At 34.6% G+C, this 21,712-nt stretch overlaps 2 protein-coding genes, 1 long non-coding RNA gene and 1 pseudogene across 3 annotated transcripts; 2 read left to right on the plus strand and 2 right to left on the minus strand.

The window, feature by feature from the left end:
• Positions 1-848: 848 nt before the first annotated feature.
• Positions 849-8,980, minus strand: LOC113080927 (mitotic spindle assembly checkpoint protein MAD2B-like). Its single transcript, XM_026252985.1, has 9 exons — positions 8,841-8,980; positions 8,630-8,748; positions 8,431-8,502; positions 8,205-8,305; positions 8,023-8,117; positions 7,833-7,906; positions 7,396-7,488; positions 6,989-7,048; positions 849-881 (listed from the first exon to the last, which is right to left on the minus strand). The coding sequence occupies exons 1-9, from the start codon at positions 8,878-8,880 to the stop codon at positions 849-851; spliced, it is 687 nt and encodes a 228-aa protein (XP_026108770.1). The 5' UTR covers positions 8,881-8,980.
• A 2,745-nt stretch (positions 8,981-11,725) lies between these two features.
• On the plus strand, positions 11,726-12,062 carry LOC113080909 (small integral membrane protein 1-like). Its single transcript, XM_026252968.1, has 2 exons — positions 11,726-11,840; positions 11,945-12,062. Exons 1-2 carry the CDS (start codon positions 11,749-11,751, stop codon positions 12,060-12,062), a joined length of 210 nt encoding a protein of 69 aa, XP_026108753.1. The 5' UTR covers positions 11,726-11,748.
• A 2,432-nt stretch (positions 12,063-14,494) lies between these two features.
• On the minus strand, positions 14,495-19,283 carry LOC113080928 (leucine-rich repeat-containing protein 47-like; annotated as a pseudogene).
• A 1,280-nt stretch (positions 19,284-20,563) lies between these two features.
• LOC113080916 (uncharacterized) lies at positions 20,564-21,279 on the plus strand. Its single transcript, XR_003282044.1, has 3 exons — positions 20,564-20,689; positions 20,981-21,122; positions 21,212-21,279. It is a non-coding gene; the product is annotated as an uncharacterized LOC113080916 (long non-coding RNA).
• Positions 21,280-21,712: the final 433 nt, after the last annotated feature.

The following is a 21,712-nucleotide window of genomic DNA, read 5'->3' on the forward strand; positions in this document are numbered from 1 at the left end:
ATTAAATTATTAATATTGTTATTATTAATATACATTTTTTGATAATTACAAATCTATCAAATCTGATTCTGAGACAGTTTACTGTGACTGGCTGAAGTATGGTCATAAACTCTGCTCTCTTCTTGTAAATAAATGTTAGTACCATTTACTGCACTTCGTTATTTGAAGTGAAAGGGAAGTGAAAGTGACATACAGCCAAGTATAGTGGTTCGATGCCTTGCTCAAGGGCACCTCAGTTGTGGTGCTGAAGGTGGAGAGAGCACAGTACATGCACTCCCCCCACCTGCAATTCCTGCTGGCCCGAGACTCGAACTCACAACCCTTCGACTGAGGTGCACTTGAGCAAGGCACCGAACCCCCAACTGCTCCCCGGGAGCAAATGGCTTCCCACTGCTCCGGGTGTGTGTTCACAGTGTGTGTGTGTGTGTGTGTGTGTTCACTGCTGTGTGTGTACTTTGGATGGGTCAAAAGCAGAGCATGAATTCTGAGTATGGGTCACCATACTTGGCTGTATGTTACGTCACTTCACTTCACTTAAATTCACTCAGTCCTTTCTTCTGTGAAGATACATGAAAACACACTCGGAATAAAAAAAAAAAGTACCTAAAGGACCCTCAGACTGTGTGAAACAAGATTCTCTGGTCTGATGAACCTCAATTCAAAGCATTACATTTGAAGGAAGCCAGGCACTGCTCATCACCTGCAGAGTGACATCCCAAAACTAAAGTGTGCTGGTAGCAGCCTCATGCTGTGGGGCTGTTTTTCAGCGACAGACACTGAGGGACACATCAGAGTATAAGAAAAGCTTAATGCACCAAAATATTGAGATAGCCTTAGCATTTAGAACCTCAGACATCAGACATGGCAGAAGGTTGACCTTCCTACAGGAAAAAGAATGCACACAGCAATAGTGGCTTATAGACAACTCTGTGAATGTCCATGAGTGGCCCAGCCACAGCCTGAGCTTGATCCCAATCAAAAATTTCTGGGCAAACCTGAAAATGCATGTCTGCCCCCATCCAACCTGACAGAGTTTGAGAGGTGAAGAGGTGAGGTGAAGAATGGCAGATAATTCCCAAAGGCTAATGTGCAAAGCTTGTTGCATGATACCCAACAAATACTTGAGGCTATAAGGGTGCTTCAGCTAAGTACTAGAGTTAAATGTAGTTAAATAAACATGCAATGTACTCATTTCATTTTTATATGCAATTATGGTGTATGGAGTGTAGACTTAATAAAGTAATTTAAAGCATAAGGCTGCTTCATAACAAATCTTTAAAAAAATTAAGGGGTTTGAATGCTTTCGCAAGGCACTGTATGTATGTATTTATTATATATATATATATATATATATATATATATATATATATATATATATATATAAAGACAATTAAAAATAGTAAAAATTTATATTATTGATTATTGTAACATCTATCTATCCATCCATCCATCCATCCATCCATCCATCTGTCTATATAGATGTGTGTGTGTGTGTGTCTATACAGCGGCTAATGAACTGGAAATTTCACACATTACCAGAAAATGGCTTACATCTGAATTGAAAAATAATGTGGATAGCTCACCTGAAAATTAATAAAATCACAGCCAAGAAATATTCAGCCATCTCCCTATGATCCTGAGGGATCCTTCAATACTGTAACCGTTTACATTCTGTGCACAGAACATTTATATCCCTGTCCTTTTAAATAGAATGTTGACAAATAGCTTATTGACTAAAGAACATAGTTTGAATCTAATGTAATGTTAAAGCTGTTTTTAAAGTGAAATCTTTAAACTTTCTTTGTGTGCTTCCAAACTACATCCATTCTCACTTTGTTATTATGGAGCAGTCATAAAATTGTATTACAATTAAGGACAATTTCAGCAGTGATAAATACTGAGCAAAAACATGATAAAAATTAAACAGAGGCAAAAAATAAAAATAAATTAATTAAAAAATTAAAAAATTGTTACTTACTTCTTAAGACACTTTTCCTTTGGAAAATACCATGTATTTGATTTCTTAGTGGACCATCAAGTTTGCTAAAACAAATTAAAAAAATAAATGGCAAATAAATGTATACAGAAGTTGTGTGATGAAAAACAGACGTGGCAGATTCAGTGGCAATTTTTAATTATCTTTATCCCCTTCTGGGGAAACTAAAAAAAGTTTCATGTATGAAAACATATTTGCTTATCCAGTCCTATGCAAAGCATACTAAGAACGAAAGTCCACTGCCAGGTTGTATGTTATCAAGAGAACTTAAAAAAAAAGTATTATTATTTTGATGTAATGATTAACAGTATTTGATTCAGGATACTGCTGTTCATGCCAAGCTGGAGAGAGAGGTGATGTAATAATGTAAAATATGAGAAAATTTTTTTTTTTTTTTTTTTTTTTTTTTTAGAGCATAATACAGCAAAAACATGTCACTTCCCTTTTTTTCTAGAACATATTGACATGTTGCTGTGATGGCCATTTGGTAAGTGTGATTGTTGTGATGTAATTAACAAATGTCAGAATGTATCAGTATTTAGTTCCTCTTGCACATGAGCTGCATATTTAAAAAAAATAATATATATATAAAGACAATTAAAAATAGTAAAAATTTATATTATTGATTATTGTAACATCTATCTATCCATCCATCCATCCATCCATCCATCCATCTGTCTATATAGATGTGTGTGTGTGTGTGTCTATACAGCGGCTAATGAACTGGAAATTTCACACATTACCAGAAAATGGCTTACATCTGAATTGAAAAATAATGTGGATAGCTCACCTGAAAATTAATAAAATCACAGCCAAGAAATATTCAGCCATCTCCCTATGATCCTGAGGGATCCTTCAATACTGTAACCGTTTACATTCTGTGCACAGAACATTTATATCCCTGTCCTTTTAAATAGAATGTTGACAAATAGCTTATTGACTAAAGAACATAGTTTGAATCTAATGTAATGTTAAAGCTGTTTTTAAAGTGAAATCTTTAAACTTTCTTTGTGTGCTTCCAAACTACATCCATTCTCACTTTGTTATTATGGAGCAGTCATAAAATTGTATTACAATTAAGGACAATTTCAGCAGTGATAAATACTGAGCAAAAACATGATAAAAATTAAACAGAGGCAAAAAATAAAAATAAATTAATTAAAAAATTAAAAAATTGTTACTTACTTCTTAAGACACTTTTCCTTTGGAAAATACCATGTATTTGATTTCTTAGTGGACCATCAAGTTTGCTAAAACAAATTAAAAAAATAAATGGCAAATAAATGTATACAGAAGTTGTGTGATGAAAAACAGACGTGGCAGATTCAGTGGCAATTTTTAATTATCTTTATCCCCTTCTGGGGAAACTAAAAAAAGTTTCATGTATGAAAACATATTTGCTTATCCAGTCCTATGCAAAGCATACTAAGAACGAAAGTCCACTGCCAGGTTGTATGTTATCAAGAGAACTTAAAAAAAAAGTATTATTATTTTGATGTAATGATTAACAGTATTTGATTCAGGATACTGCTGTTCATGCCAAGCTGGAGAGAGAGGTGATGTAATAATGTAAAATATGAGAAAATTTTTTTTTTTTTTTTTTTTTTTTTTTAGAGCATAATACAGCAAAAACATGTCACTTCCCTTTTTTTCTAGAACATATTGACATGTTGCTGTGATGGCCATTTGGTAAGTGTGATTGTTGTGATGTAATTAACAAATGTCAGAATGTATCAGTATTTAGTTCCTCTTGCACATGAGCTGCATATTTGAGTCAAACTTGATGATCATGTTCTGCAGCATGATTGGAGAATGCATTTGTGCTTTAGTTGAAGCAATGAAATCTGACTCTCTGTACAGAGCTGTGAATGTCTCACCTTGAGAATATCAAAAGCCATCATTTCGAGAGGAATAAGTTTTTACTCTTCAATTCAATTTTAATTCAAGTTTATTTGTATATCGCTTTTTACGATACAAACCATTACAAAGCAACTTTAGAGAAAATTATGTTTCTACGATATATAGTAGTAGATTATAAGTGGTGACTGTCAGTTTGTTCGCATATGACAGGATTTTTCTGAAAAATGTATACAAGACATAGTCAGTCAGCCTTTGTTTTCTGCATCAGAAACAGGTAATATGTTTCGTATCTTAGCAATGTTTCTAAGATGGAAGAATGCAGTTTTTGTAACATGGGAAATAAGGAACAGTAACAGTACATCCGTCTAGTTGCAAATTGCAATTTACAAGATTCTGTGTACTGTTTTTTGGTCCAATAATTAATATCTCTGTCTTATCCAAATTTAATAGGAGAAAATTATAGGTCATCCAGTCTTTTAAATTTTTAACACACACTGTTAGCTTAGATAATTTAGAAGTTTCATCTGGTCTCGTTGAGAGCTGAGTATCATCAGCATAACAGTGCAAACTAATAATACTACCAAGGGGCAACATGTATATTGAAAATAGAAGGGGACCTAGGACGGATCCTTGTGGCACTCCATATGTTACTGGTGATAAATGAGATGACTCCCCATTTAAATAAACAAAATGGTAGCGATCAGACAGGTAGGATCTAATCCATCTTAGAGCTTGCCCTTGAATACCTGTATAGTTTTGTAATCAATCTATGAGTATGTCATGATCTATAGTGTCGAACGCAGCACTAAGATCAAGTAAAACTAGCAATGAGATGCAGCCTTGATCTGACGCAAGAAGCAGGTCATTTGTAATTTTAACAAGTGCAGTTTCTGTGCTATGGTGGGGCCTGAAACCTGACTGACATTCTTCATACAGATAATTTTTTTGCAGGAAGGAGCTCAATTGAGCAGACACGACTTTTCTAAAATTTTAGACATAAATGGAAGATTTGAAATAGGCCTATAATTTGCCAGTTCACCAGGATATAGTTTTGTTTTCTTAATAAGAGGCTTAATAACTGCCAGCTTAAATGGTTTTGGGATGTGACCTACAGATAACGACGAGTTAATAATATTGAGAAGCGGTTCTTTGGATTCAGGTAACAACTCTTTCAGTAATTTAGTTGGTACAGGATCTAATAAACATGTTGTTGGTTTAGATACAGTGCTACATTTATTTAGCTCTTTCTGTCCTACAGTTGTAAAGCACTGCAGTTTATCTTTGGGTGCGATGGATGAAACTGAAGTGTTAGACGCTGTAGAATCTACATGCGCTATTGTATTTTAATGTTATTTTTTAAAAGTGAAGAAATCATAAAGTCTTTACTATTAAACATTTATGGAATATTTGAATCCAGAGGCATCTGGTTTATTAATTTAGCCACTGTGCTAAATAAAAACCTTGGATTGTTTTGGTTATTTTCAATTAGTTTGTTTTAACATTGTTTTAACAATATTGTGGATAGTAAGCATTTACATTCTGTGCACAGAATATTTCTATCCATTTCCTTTTAAATAGAATGTTGACATTTAGCTTAGTGACTAAAGAACATAGTTTGAATCTAATGTAATGTAACAGCTGTTTTTAATGTGAAATCTGTAAAGCACTTTATGTGCTTTCAAACTACATCCAACCTCACTTTTTTATGAAGCGGTCATAAAATTGTATAAAGAATTAGGACAATTTGAGCAGTGATAAATACTGAAAAAAAAAAAAAAAAAAAAAAACAGTAAAAATGAAACCGAGGCAAAAATAGTTATACTTACTTCTTAAGACACAATTCAGGTTGACCTTCCCTACTACTAATGATTTAAACAATCCTGTTGACAATGTTTAAAAAAAAATCCAGTGCCAATTTCCTTTGATTTCTCTGTGGAAAATTGAGTTTGCTAAAAAAAGAGCAAATCATCTGTAAAGAGGTTTCATATTTGCAAAAAAAAAAAACAAACAAAAAAAACCCTATGTGATTTCTGGTTCTGCTTATCCAGTCATAAATAAACCATGTTGAGAACTAAAGTCCACTGCCCAGTTGTATAAATTATCAAGAGAACTGATAGCCTGACTTCGTCAGACTTCGACTTCTACTTTACTTTATGTTCGCTTCTGTACTGTCTACAAAGCAAATCGAAGTAGCAGAGTTTGGTATTACCAGGCTAGAGAACTGAGGTTTTGTTTAAACATTTTTGTTGTTGTTACTTTTATTATTTTGATGTAATGATTAACAGTATATCAAAATAATGCATCAAAATAATCTTTGTGAATTAAAAAAAATATGTTTAAATCAATAAATAAGAATTACACTTCTGATTGTCTTTGACTTAATCAGGGTAAACACATTAAAATGAGGTTCAGTTTGTTAAAATTAGTTATGCATTCATTATTATGAACTACCAATGGACAATACTTCCACATCTCATTTTGTAAACATATCGGGAGTCACAGAGGTAGAAATTGGCAGTGAAAGAACAAAAAATTATATTTAAAATAAAACAGGACAATTTCAGCACAATGAACATGAGAAAAATTAAACAGAGTTAAAAGATTCAGATATACTGACAAACATTAGTTCTACTTAATAAAATGCACAGTCCAGCTCAATATTCTTGTCATGTTAGCAAAACCTAGTTTATAAATAAGCCTGTTGTCAGCGATTAAAAAAAGTTCCTGCTTCCTGTGGTAAACAACTGCAGCTGCTTTCATATGTTTGCAGAGCATCAAATTTTCTGTGTTCTTTCTTCTACATAGAGCTGCATCTGTTTAAAGGCAGAAAGAAAACATCCTGTATAATAATGCATCAAGACAACATGTAACTTTCTTATTTCACGAACATGTTTTCATGTCGCTGTGATGTATATGTGTGTGTATATATGTATACAAAGGCTATCTATTATAAACAAAGTTATTAGTTTTCTTTCTCTCCACAACAAATCCAAAAAGGTTTAGGCTTAAAAATGTCAAATCCAAAAACAAATTAATTTAAGGTGAAATTCGAAACAAATCCAAATGTTTCCACATTTGCAATGTATCTGAATGCTAAAATGCCTATTATTTATTATGTAATAGTCTCTGTACTTCACTCTCATCTACATCATCCTTTGCATCGGCTAACAGCACAGAGAGGCGCTGGTCATACTGAATGCAACAGATTGTACAATGGAGCAGTGCAACTTTTTATAAAACTGGTAAATGGCCATTTCAAATTTTTGATTCTGCCCGAAACTATAAAATTATATTTTGGTTCTGTTCCAAATCAAAATTTTGTTTGATTTCAGTTCTTGTTTTTGTCCCTTGAACCGTTTCAGAGCCCTGGTATTAGTTCCTCATTCACTTTACTGACAGCAGTGTGTCAGCTGAATGAACAAGTTTGTGTCACATCACATGTCTGATGATCATGTTCAGCAGCATTATTTGAGAATGATCCTAAAGCATTTGTGCTTTATTTGAAGCAATGAAATCTGACTCTCTCTTTACTTTCTCACCTTGAGAATATCAGAAGTCATTGTTTTGAGAGGAATGAGTTTCGCCTCTTCCATGTGAACTTCCTGCTCATCTGCTACAATCCATGGAAAATCCTGTAAAACATACACAAAACATAAGACAAGAATGTGAATTTTACATTTTCTTTTGTCCTAAAATTACAAACTCATATTTGGTTCTTTTGTTCTGCAAAAGAGGAAATTTGGAAGAATTTTGATAACCAAACAGTTTTGGTGACCACTGGGAAGTGTGAAAACCATAGAAGGAACTATATACAGTAAGAGTTCACATCAGGTTTGCATGTAGAGTGTCTTTTTGTGGAACATCTGAGAATAACGTCATTGTTTTTAGGTTTTCCAGCAGTTATCCAGTCAACAGAGTGAATTAAAGACAAGAGTAAAACAAATTATGGTTAAAAAATACAGCTGCTTTAACACACCTTGATGACCTGAACTTTCTCCATGTTTCTTGTGGCAGCTTCCCTGGTGTGTACCAGCAATGTGAATGTGCATCCTACAGAGTGGAAGAAAATACACAATTTAAATGTAAATCTATTAAAACTTTATGTTTAATAAGTGTGAGCTCAGTTACTGGAATCGAACGTTTTGTGGCAATGGCTGAGCTCTTACCTGGAGGATTATTGTCTAGAACAGCATCACATACGCTGATTTTTAAGATCATCGCTCTCAGCAGCTGCTCCACATGAGACAGCAGAGTCTCTGAGCTGACACAGCAAAACCCAACACACACTTATCAGAAAAATCCATGACTCCCACCTGGATTTTAAAACACTAAATCCACTGTCACTCACCTGATGGACAGCAGCGGAGGCTGTGAGATCTCAAACACAAATCTCTCCACTGGATGATGCTCTTTATCCATGATCACCAATACAACCTTCTCAGCCTCATTCTGCACAAAGAGCACAAAACAAGTCTTGTTTTCCCACTGTTCAGATGGAAACCATTCTAATCATATCGGTTAGCCTGTTTTTCGGTAAATAAGTACATTAATCAAATATGAAATAAAAACCTCACCTTCTCTATCAGTGGCTTGACACAATGGAGCGTGTCTTGAATGTACTGATTTAACTCAGGATGACATGCCATCTGTCAAATTAAACAAAAGTGGTCAAATACCTTCAGCAACATTTTCTGTCTATTTCTCTTCTCCTATCGCATTATGAATTAGCAAAGCAGTGCTCGTTCGTACTGTCATCAATCTTAAAATCATTACCTGCACAGGTACGTTGTATTTCTTCCTTTTCTCAAAAATACCAGATGGATAGATCTCTCGGACATATAGGATGAGGTGAATGGCCACTTCCAAAAACTCACACAGAATGTCAGCAACAACTAAAAAAGACCAATATAAAAAGAATATTCACAATGACGTTCTTTGAAAGGTGTACAGTGCATTACATTAACACATGAACTACAAAATTTACCTTGGCCAAAATTAAGGTCCTGCCTCGTCAGAGTGGCCATACTGAAGCAGCCAAATTATATGCAACAACCTTTAATGAAAAGAGGAGCGTCTCGTTTATAAAATATCAGCGATCATTCATTATAGTTGCTCCAGAATTACGTAAGTGTTTAAAAAAAACGTAAAAAAGAAATCTATTACTGTAATACACTCAGTCCGATTACTGGGAAAGTGTCTGTCATCCACAAATAAACAAACATTTCATGAAACACTTCTCGAAGGATGTTTCCCCTAGATCAGTGGTTCCCAAACTTTTTGCAGCATGCACCCCTTTCTAGTGTTTGGCACCTGTCAAGCACCCCCCAACACCTTACTCTGGTTAGATTTCACATTTTTAATTGCAATAACTAAATACAAATATTCACTGTAAATTAGAAAACATAATAATAATAAAAGATCACTTCCTTTTTTTGTGAGATGGATGGGCCTGCATGTTTGCACACAGATCAACAAAATTCAGGGTAATGGAGGAAAGTTTTGTTAAACTTCACATTTTTATTTGCAATAACCAAATACATATATCCACTGTAGATTAGAAAACATAAAAAAACTGTTATAAATACATTATAAATATAAATACATACATATAAATATTTAATTTCTTTAAAGTGCCCGTTTTTAACCTGGATTCACGAAACATTCTTAAGAAGAAATTTCTTCTCAACTTACATTTTCTTCTTATTTTTTAACTTTAGAAAAAAGTTAAGGATATTTTGTATTCCCAAAAAATTCATCTTAAGAATATTCTTATCTTTTCTTAAGATTGTTGAAGATAATCTTCTTAAATTTAGGACAGCCCCAGACTTGTCTTAAATCCAAATAATAATAATTATTTAATGAATTTATTGGGTTATTTGAAATTAATTGTTATATTTGAACATTACAGCAACAGCTACATATAATACATAGGAGGACTAGAGATGTGCACAAGTTTTCTGAAGGGACAGCGTTGACTGTTAATGTCAACATGATCGCTCATGATTAGCCTGTGTGTGACGCTGCTTTTTGCTGACTTCAAAACTCATTAGCAACCCTGAAACCAGTCAGGGGTTAATTTTAGCTTATTAATACATCATCTTTGGCAATATTCGGTGCATATGAGTGCACAAGATGCATTTGCTGTAGAAGCGCGGACTAAAATACCAGAAGCGTTCACTCAGATGAAAGTGCAAAAACACGACACAAAAATTAATGAAACATATTGCTGCAGCTTAAGACAGGCTATTTTAAAAGTAACTGTTCGAAAACAGGCCGCATTAAAAACATGAAGCTGAGCGCCATTCAAAGTCGCAACAAAAATATACAGTCTTGTGCGTGCTTATGATTATGATTATTAGGGTAATCTACAGGAGTGAGTTTAGCAGCAACATGTATTTATTCAGATAACGGCTGTTATTTTCTTCTTAAGAAAAAAAATTAAGATGTTCTTAAGCATATATTTGAGAACGTTTTATTATTTTAATTTATTTCTTACGAAGATTTTTGTGAATCCGGCCCCAGGTGTCCATTCTGTTGAATGTAGTAATGAAAAAATTAACGAATTATCAGTTAGCACCTAATAAGAACTAAAAGAACAGGGCGGGGCTATTGTGACACAAACGTGCTTGTAAAATGAAATTAAATCAATTGTAATTTATAGTAATGTAATTTATTTCTTAATAAAACTTTTGCATGTAAAGTTTACCTCAGTTAAATACATTAAAAAAAATAAAGAGCGATCTTTTTCCCCGCCATTACAAACATTTTCTTGCGCACCCCTGGTGGTTAGTCTGTGCACCACTAGGGGTGCACGCACCCCAGTTTGGGAACCACTGCCCTAGATGTTTACACTTTTCTTCTGTAACCGGCAAGAGAACCGCAGCGCTTTATGGCTGTATATCTGCTGCCACCTACCGGAGCGGAAGAGGAACGCGACAACGAACCTGTGTTATAAAATAATAAAATAAAATAATAAAATAAAACGGAACAGATGACTGCATCTTTTATGGATCTATTTATATGCAGTTAATACGTATGTCGGTTGTAAGACCAAAGATCTCATATAAACTGTATGACAACAGGTAGAATAACTTATTTGGGTGCAAAATAAATGACACCTCTCTGAACAAACAATTGGCAGGTGAGAAAGACTATTAACTGAACAATCTAACCATTATCTGACATGTCTCCACTTCTTCAGGGATTTCATAAAATATTATTTATTTATTTATGTAAAGCAATTCATGAAACAATTATTTATTCACATGCATAATAAAAGCCTATTTAATTCAGGGGACCTGACCAGCAGTTTATTTTCATTTAACCAGGACAGCATGTAGCCTAATATAGGGATTTCATTTATGACAGGCTCTGAGCAAAGGTTTACCTAAATGACCTTATGGACCCGCTGCTCTTTAGAAATTATATACATAAGACTAATTGTATTTACTTCCCAGTTGATGTCCTGAGAACCTGTGAGTATTTAAATTATGCTTTGATGCGCAATGGATTTGCAGATAAAGTAGGAAAATAATCAAAACAGTAATTCGATCAGTAACTTACTAGATTGTAACTGTATTACTGCAGTACATACTGTATGCAGTAAATACTTATACAAAATAGCTATATACTATGTACACTGGACTCACACTGTTTTATCCTATTTATTAACACTTCTTTATTGTGGATCACTGAATTGCTGAATTATTAAATTTTCAAAACACAGCAACATCCATAGGTGGAAAGTAAATACAACCTTAAGCTATCCAAAATAAATTTTCTTCAAGTGAAAAGTATCAGGATAAGCCTTTGTTTAAAGAGTTTGCTAGTAGTTTCTCCTTTTTATCTGTCTTTACTTTGTAGCTGATTGAGGAGCAGAGAGCTGGAAGGAAATGGAGTCCAATGAGGCCAGTGTTCAATACAACTGCTGGAATGAAGAAAACATGAACATGCAAGTGCTGCATTCACAGTCCAGACTGATTGGGTTAGAATCTACTCTATATATTTCATATAACTGATGAACTATTTTCAGAATTGTGATTAGAGTCAATCAAATAACTCATGTCAATCACATCTGTGCCCATATAGTCTCTATAACAGACTGTGCATCGAACGTCTTGGCATTGTAATGAAAGTGGCAGTGTCTTTGGCTGTGATGGTATACATTATTGGATACATCACAGGATACTACGTCCACCGATGCTGAAGAGGACACTATATTGATGGAAATTATTATTTATGGAACTGGCTGTTATTTGAAACATCAATTATGTCCATTAATGTAGTACAATTTATAAAAATGTGTTTTTAAATAAATGACTTTTATTTTAACAGAGTATCTTAACCAGTGTTAACAAATCAAATACTTAAATTCAAAAACAGATTTTATTTTATTTAATTTTTTATTTGAATGTCAGTGACCATTTCATATCCAAAAGTGCATGTAAAGCAGTCACCATACATTGCCTTTAATTTGCTATTACACCAAGAATAAAATAAAGTTAACAGTAAACACTTTACAGAGAGGTTTCATTTTTGGTTAATGCCTTATCATGACTAACAAGGAACAACACTTTTACAGCAGCTTTTAGCAGTCTTTGTACATTTGGTTCAAACATTTGGGGTCAGTAAGATTACATTTTTTTTTAGAGACAATATTTTTATTTAGCAAGTATGGATTAAATTGGTCAAAGGTGACAGTAAACACATTTAAACATTGATAATAATATAAAATTTTGTATAGTAAAGGCTGCAGCTTTTTCTTCACATGACTAAATATAAAAGTTTTTTAAATTGTAGTAATATTCCACAATAGAGTTTTTACTGTATTTTTGATCAAATGAATGCAGCCTTGCTGACCACGAGAGACCTTTAAAACATTAAAAATATCTTACCAACCACAAAATTTGGAATGGTGTATACCAAGTATTTCATCATTTTAAGTTGAATATTATTACCATTTTAAGAATTAAAACAAACCTAATGCATTAACAATTGTTAGCAAATTGAAAATTATTTTACACTGTTTACACTTAACATTGCGTTTGACATCACTCCTAGTCATAGATGATTTTAATAGTATGCACATCCTGCTCTTCTAGCATTTGCTCAATAATTTCATCTTTGAATGGAGAAAACAAGCTTGCATTTACTTTGACAATCCACGCCGTGATCCTTTGGTTAGTATAATACTCGTCCTCCTGATTTCCCATCATTTCATTCACTTCGTTCTCATTTTCCATCTCAATAGCCGAATCAGAGAATGGCTGCGTAAGTCTGTCCTTAGATACACTCGATGAATCCTTCATCCTTTCAGTCATCACTTCTCTGTCTCTGGCACTGATGTCACTGGGCTCTACATCCTGTGGCAGCCCTGCTGATACCCCAGGGATCTTGTCCTGTCTCAGGTCTTGGTTTTGAACCTGCAGACTATCATTAAAAACAGCGAGTCCATTGCAGATCAGCGGACATCCCTGCCTTTGTCTATTGAACAATGCCTTGTCCATCCTTAAGCTGGTGGACAAGATATTGGCTTTCTTCTCCTGACATCCTACTCCCCAGCTTGACACACAGGTTTTTGCACTAGACATGGAGATAGTGGTTATTCTTGGGCTGTGTATTGGAGGCAGCGAGCTACTCTTCGTCAAAGTCCTGCCATCGTTCCCCTTCGCCATTAAAACCTTACGAGGTTTGATAGTTTGATCTTTTCCATTTCCAGCCAGTTTCCACCTTGATGATAAATGGTAGGATCCCTTCGTTCCAATCAACTCCAGACAGTTGGGCAGAGACGGACTGGGGGTCTTAAATGTCTCAAACGTATGGAAATTCTCCTGGATGTTAAGAGTTTTGCTAGATCCACTCTTCCATTTTGTCCCATGGTCCCAAATGTCATTCCTCTGGGTCATTTTCAGAACTTGTTAATAGGAGCAAAATGGACAACTGTCAGTGTCATGTATCATGATGGACTGCCCTGAGGGACAGTATCCTTCTTGCATCTCTTATAGACAGCTCAGACTTATTCTCCTCCTCTTTACATTCCCTGAGTTGGCCAGTCACCTGATCTGTAACCAAACCCGCAGCATTCATGTGCTCCACAGGCACAAACAAACATAGGATGCAAACAATGCTACTGTCACTTCACTAAACATGTCTGAAGATGTGCATTTTAAAATAGTTACTGATAACCTAACCTAACTATAAACTGAATGATGAGACCGACAAGTAGTTTTGATATTGATGCAGATGTCTCTCATCCAGAGGTTCAAAGGTTCCTATACAGAGTCATCCTGAGGTTAAAAACCTTGCTCAAGGAAGTAAACTTGATATTGAAAGATTTGACAGTGTATTTTTATAGCTTACCCAACTGAAAGATTCAGCAAAGCAGGGAAAGTGTACAATTTATGTATTTATTTTATTGACAAGGACAAAGTAACTTCAACAACATTAATTATATTAGAAGTGTAAATCTGTACACTGAGGTGGAAACAAACTTTTATACAAAAGACAGGAGTGTAAATGAGACCCCCTGAATCCAACTTTTAAATGAATAGCCATTTTAATTTGATGAGAGAGAAAACTGTATGGAGAGTGGGGTAAATTAATTACAAAATTAGAAAGAAAACCAACAGCTGAATTTTGTTATCGGATGACAGTTAGATTGCTGACGTCGGACATCAGGTCAGTTTTTGATGGATAGACCACTTTAAGGTTTCCATCTATGTCCACGACCTTCACTTGCAGTACGGTCAGCTCCGAGGAGGTTAGGTCCTCTGCAGGACGATCTGAAATCACATCCGTCTCTTCATCTGAACCAACATCCTTGTTTGCATCAAAGGTTAATTTATTAAGCTCTGCCATTTTCTGAAATAGAAGCAAGAATAGTCAGAGAAAATGCATGAATATTACGCTAATAAACATGGATGCTGTTTTCCACTGTAAATATGCATAGCTTAGTAATGCTACTAACCACCATGAATGTTTGTGTAATTGACTTTGGATGAGGATAGCAGTGTAAACAGATGCCTTTTTTAATTGACTTGGTACTTAGTAATAGCATAACTGCTAATGAATGCGGATAAACTGAACGCAATGACCCAGCTTAACGACTGATTTAATGGCACTGATTATTCAGAGTGTCTTTTATAGTGAAATATTTAGTAGTTATTTGAGCTGTCGTAAACGAAGATTGTGCGAAAGTGGAACAGGTCATTCACAGGTATCACGGAGAAAATCTCACAGCTGCAATCTAAACCAAATCCTCGGTTTTATCTTCCTTGTCACAATTCAGGGTTTTCCATCACGTCAGGTAGTTTTTACACAATTGCAAAATAGGATTTTTAGGTTTTTGCTATAAATTAGGAATGTTAATTAAACCAAAAAAAAAAAAAATGGACTGATAAAATCAGCAGCAGCCAAGGGGCTCTTGAATTGCACTTGTATTATGTGATGGTGCAATGCCTCCGAGACACTGTACACCGTGTGTGTGTGTGTGTGTGTGTGCAGAAAGATGAGCTCATTTCTTCCACTAGAGTATCAGCATTCAAAAGCTGTGCTGTCAAATAGCATAACAATGCTAATCCAATCTAGCACTCTTACAGACCCAAATCAGTGCCATATAAAATATGATATATTGAAACAAAAAGCAACCAAAATCAAACAAACAAAAACAAAAATGGACAATCCTACCCATCTCTTGACTACAGACACTGCAGTATTGATACTGGATCGAGGAATGATTTAGTTTTGATTCTATTGTCATACAATTTGGTTGATATCTAAATAAACACAAAATGCAAAATTAAATACATCTTATAACAGAAAATAAAACAAAACACTAGTAGTATCTTACTATTATCAGTGCGTCCATGACATCTTTACAGATCTGCAGACTGGTGGAGCTCGTCACCTCTTAAAACAGCTCGTGTGGACCTCTTAATCTGCAGAAACAGAAGTTTGCTAAAAATGCTGTTTGACAAAAATAATACTATTATAATAAAAAATCCAATAATTTTTTAACAATTGTCATGTGAAAAAGATTAAAATAAATAAACATTTGCATTAATAATATTGTATTTTATTTTGATGACATACTTTCAATGCCATTCTGGATAAAGAAATAATAAATATCATAAAAAAAACCAAAAAACACATGAAGCCATAAAATCATGAGTTGATCATGCATTCACCTTCATCATCAAACCCTGAAATAATGTTTGCATACTGTACTTCACTTAATTTCCTTAGATTACCTTTGTCCTCTTGCTGTTCGTGATTGGTGGGAATGAGACCACATGATCCTCTGAGTCAATCAAGCAGGGGTAAAGATCTTTCCCATCAAGGAGTTGAAGGTATCTGGGATGAAGAATTAAAAGTTGGGAATACGTCCATGAAACGCTGAATAATGAATTAATTCACTGTGTCACAGTTCAGTATTTGTACTTAGTGTTCTGTGCAGTCTTGGATGAAGTGCGATTACATGGATGAAATTACACCAATTACCCACAACAACAGGATAGGTGTCTGACAAACGAGGGATATTTTTCGGATCACTTAGAAAGGGCGTAGATAGTAAAAAAAACCATTGAAGAGCATGACCTAGCCCTTTTACATTGAGAATGATGTTAGATTTTGCACAAAACCACTCATTTTCGTAACAGATTGTGCCCTCCACAGTTTCAAACTATATTGTAGACAAATGAAGTGAAGTGAAGTGACATACATCCAAGTATGGTGACCCATACTCAGAATTCATGCTGTGCATTTAACCAATCCAAAGTGCACACACACAGCAGTGAACACACACCATGAACACACACCCGGAGCAGTGGTCATAATAATTTTAATAATATTAAATATTTACACTATTAATATTATATAATCAGGTATTCAATATGCACTTTCTTACTTATGGAGTCCTGAAACGTTTTGTCTCTTTTTCTGTTTTCTCTGTTCATCTGCTTACTCCTGAAGCATCTTCAGAAGTTCAGCTGCCTTCATCTCCTTACGACCCAGAGGAGCTATCGACACACACTGACAATACTATCATATATATATATATATATATATATATATATATATATATATATATATATATATACACAAATCTGCAGTAGGTATGTTTTTTGGTGTTGCAGCAATATTTAAATGCAAATTGTTATCATTTTCATTTTTTCCGCGGAAGTGCTTGATTGTTAATATAATCAGCTAAAAGGGTTTCTGTCACTATATTCACAATATAGCATAAAATGTTTCTTAGATTATTACTTAAGTCTGTTCTTTTGCAGTTTGGGATCAGTACGTTTTTTTTTAGATGTTTATTATGCTCATCAGGTCTGTATCTATCTGATTAAAAATACAGAAAAAAAATATTTTGTGAAAAATGATTGCAATTTAAAATAAGTTTTCTATTTCAATATACTTTAAAATCTTATTTCTTCCTGTGAGGCAAAGCTGTATTTTCAGCATCATTACTCCATTCTTCAGTGTCAAATGATCCTTCAGAAATCATTCTAAGATGCTGATTTATTATCAGTTTTGGAAACAATTTTGCTGCATAATATTGTTGGGGACTTGTGATACTTTTTTCAGGATCATTTGATAAATAAGAAGTTAAAAAGAAATTATGTTAAAAACAATATACGCTACTACTCAAAAGTTTGGGGTCAGTATTTGATTATTATAATTATTTTTTAATTAATTATTTTATTTAGCAAGGATGTGTTAAATGGATCAAAAGTTATAGTAAAGACTTATATTATTACTATTGTTAGAAAAGATCTCTATTTGGAATAAATGCTGTTATTTTTATTTATTTTTTTCCTTTTTTTCATCAAAGAATCAAAGAGAAAAGTATCACAGGTTCCAAACAAATATTAAGCAGCACGACAGTTTCCACACTGATAATAAATCAGCATATTAGAATGATTTCTGTGACACTGAAGACTGGAGTAACGGCTGATAAAATTCAGTGCTGCATCACAGAAATAAATGATATTTTAAAGTATATTTAAATAGGAAATCAATATTAGAAATTGCAATAATATTCCACAATTTTACAGTTTTTTTTTTTATCAAATAAATACAGCCTTGATGAGCATAAGAGACTCCATTAAAAATCTCACTGATCCCAAACCTTTGAACAGCAGTGTAAATGAAACCATCAATTATGAGAATGAAGCAATGTAACACATCCTTCTGTGCAACAGCCTGTGGCCTCTTAGATAGGTGCCGAATTCACTGTCAACACAAAAGAAACAACAGCCAGAAAAAAGACTGTTCATTTATTATTAAAAACTGAGGATTATGGGACTTCTCTGTGTCATTAGTCAGCTGGTGGCTTTGAAACCAGATTCCCGCAATTCACAAAAACTGTGTGGTTTTTAAATATTCATCATTCCTGCATTGTTTGCCGGTTATGCAACTAGTGGAGATGCTTTGATTGATGAGTTATGTAACAAACTCAGTTTAGACTATGTCAAGATTATTTGATTGTGGATTTTTTTACAAAAAGAATACTAATTATTCATACGAAAACCCAATATTTGATAAACCTCCTCCCATACCTTCAGTGTATCTGGTGGCCTGGCGTCATACAACAGAGGAGCCTTCAGCAAGCCAAGGTCATGAGTTGCAATGGTTGCTGTTGTTCTTTTGGCACAAATCTCATCGTGAAGTTTGGTCTGCAGACAGAATACATGATATTTGTATAAGCTTATATAAAATCTATCTTAAAAAGACAGATAGACAGAACACATGAGTTCTGATGGATGAGATATTAATTTAAACTTGTGTCACCTGAGCAACTAAGAATCGCTTGAGTGCATTTCCTTGTCTGAGGTTCATGCCTTTTACAATGCAGCACACAATGTATGGCCGAACATCCTTGACGCCTGCAGAGACTTTGACTGTCACAACCGTGGGTGCTTTGGATACATGCAGAACTCTGACAACCATCCTATTAAGCTCATCCACTTCCTCTGCCTCTTTTCTGCCTTTCTGCTTTGCATCGCTTTTCTTCTTTGAGATTTTCCGGCCTCCATCAAGCTTCTAGCTCACCTCTCCATCCTGCTGCTTGCCTCTTCCTTTCCCCCTCCCACCTGCCCTCAGGTAGTCTAGGACTGATTTAGTCTGGCAGCCATTCACCATCTTCTCAAGCCTCTTGTCCTTCAGCTTGTTCCCTTTAAAATATGAGGATCATACTCTGTAGATGAGACAGATGTCTGATGTTCTCGTGGATCTCATGTAAACTGGGACATTGACTGATCTCCAGGTAGTTTAGGAGCGAGAGGGAATAAAGTCGCGCGTGAAGTCCGCCGCTGCTCTGGATCTTTTTGTGAACCGCTGAACCCTGAAGCACCAGCTCACGCCTGTTCTCGTTTTCTGCCTTTTCTATTTCTGGCCAAATATTCAATGAGCTGACTTCAGCCATGCTGTCCAAACATAACCCACCCGAAACGTGGTCGTGGACTCCTGGACGCAACCAGGAAGAGTTTAATTAATAAGATACCGGTTTTTCATCCAATTCCTATTACAATGTAATTAACTTAATTAAGCGTTGGATTTGGAATTTAGGATTGTCATATTTCATATTTTAATACTAATATTTTACAAACCGTCTTAGGGTAACTCTCCCATTTTTAACCAGAACCATTATTAAGGACTACAAGAACCAGCATCCCTTCTTTTTCGATAGAGTCTGGACTTTTGATTCACTAAAGTGACTCGAATCTTTTGAATCAGTTCATCTAAAAGATTCTTTAATCGATTCTTTCTTTGGCTTGCGTCGTGGGCCAGTAGGTGGCTAAATAGACATTAAAATATATAATTATTCAATGTGTATATTATATACATAACAATTTACATACATAATTTAGAAAAATAAAATAATATGATTGATATAATTAAAATAAATATAAAATTCAGCATGTGATGGAAGTTTATAAAATGTTTTTCTTAATTTCTCGTCCCACTGTGCATCTACAAAGAATTTTGGCCGTACACACTTATATGAAGATAGAATACAATAAACTATTAAGAAATGTGTGAATTAAATAGAAAAAATAATGTAGAATATAGAACAAGAATAGAAGATTCATTCAAAAACACCGGATTCTTTCAAGAACGAACGAAACACTCGCGCATGCGCACACGATTCAGTTGTAAGCAACTGCTGTATCTGGGTAAACAACTTATTTGTCGAAATTGTATCTGCCAATTAGTGAATAATAGTACTACTCTAAGAATGAGTGAGCGTTATATGATTAACGTGTGGTTTGTGATTAAAATCCTTAATGCTGTTTTTGAAGAGTAAGTAATGTTACTGTTTAGTTGATTGCACGCTAACGCTAAATACTTCTTTTTAATACGCGGCAAAACTCTGAATACATGTGCAATATTTAAATGCAGACTTAACTGAAATTACAGTGTTACAACAAGTAGCTACCTATGTGGTAGTAATGTGGATTTAATGTGGATTTAAATAGTTTCACCTAGCATTGCTGCTGTTTAATTAATTGTTCATTTGAATAAGTATTTTTTATGATATTCTAGAGATATTTATGTACTCTTAAGCATATTTCATTAAAGACATTACTCTCATGTGAAGGAATGTCGCCAATTTACAGGTTCTTTCTGTATAATTTATGTTACAGTGCTGGTGCTTTGTGATATTAAACTTCGTGTATTGTTCATACAGTATGCCATACCCATCAGAACTCAGGTACGGATGCCTCATAAGATCTTCACTGTGATCAGCTGGTCTGGGAATGAAGGAAACTACATTGCCAAAAATCTGATGGTCCACGCGCCCACTGTCAGTGGCTGGAGATCTACCAGGTAAATTAATTGTATAATATTTGTTCATGGTTGCTTTTACCAAAGATTACATTCTGAAATACGTTTTTTAGGAATATTTTTTCTAATGATTGTGTGTAGGTTCTGTCCATTCCTCTTAGAAAATTATATTGCAGTTGTTTGAGAGATGTCGTATCCGGAAACTCCAGCTACTGGCCCATCAGTACCTGATCCCATCCAAGATCGAGTTCCACATTGGAGATAGACTGCTGTTCAAAGTGCTGTGAAATGTTTTTGCTGAACTAACTGTGTTGAGTGTAATGTGTTGTCTAGGCATGTGTCCCTCTCTGACAATGTGAAGACTGTGCTGACAGTGAAGACAGAGCTGAAGTCTGTTCATGTTGATGCTGTTGGGTCTTAATTAAAGCTCACTTTTCACAGAAACCATGTTAATCAATACAACATCTACAATCAGGTACAAACAGATTCATGTGGGAAATTAGGGCTGATTTGTTTATTGTAGTGTCACATCAATGTTATAACACATTCTTTCCTAAATTCTAGGTTGCATTGGTGGCCATAAATATTTTGGGTGACTCTGTGGATGGACATGACATGGGGATGGCAGTAAGTAACTGTTCAGGTTATGGAATTGTTCTCTTCACATCCTCTAGATGGCGATGGATTTCTGTTGAGCATGTTTCTGTATCAGATTTAGAATGGCACAAACAAACAAGTTTAAAATACTAGATTTCATCTGTTTTCTTAACTGTGGTTTTGTTCAGTCATTGTATTCACCAGAGACTATAACAGATGTTGGAATAATTCCTCAGTCTTTGGCTGAGCAGTTGGAGCAGTGTTGTTCATCACTAGAACTGAATCGAAAATACTTTTGAAATTGTAGTTCTGCTCCCAAACTTGAATTAATGCTGAAAGCAGGATGTTGATTTTAATTTGTGGAAGTAGTAATTTAAGTGGAATTAAAATTTAATTTAATAACATTTTATGTACATTTTGCTAAATTAATCTGTTATCTTAAAATATAATTTACTTGAAGTACCCCTT

Source organism: Carassius auratus, unplaced genomic scaffold (genome assembly GCF_003368295.1).
Source record: "Carassius auratus strain Wakin unplaced genomic scaffold, ASM336829v1 scaf_tig00032568, whole genome shotgun sequence".
Lineage (NCBI taxonomy): Eukaryota > Metazoa > Chordata > Actinopteri > Cypriniformes > Cyprinidae > Carassius > Carassius auratus.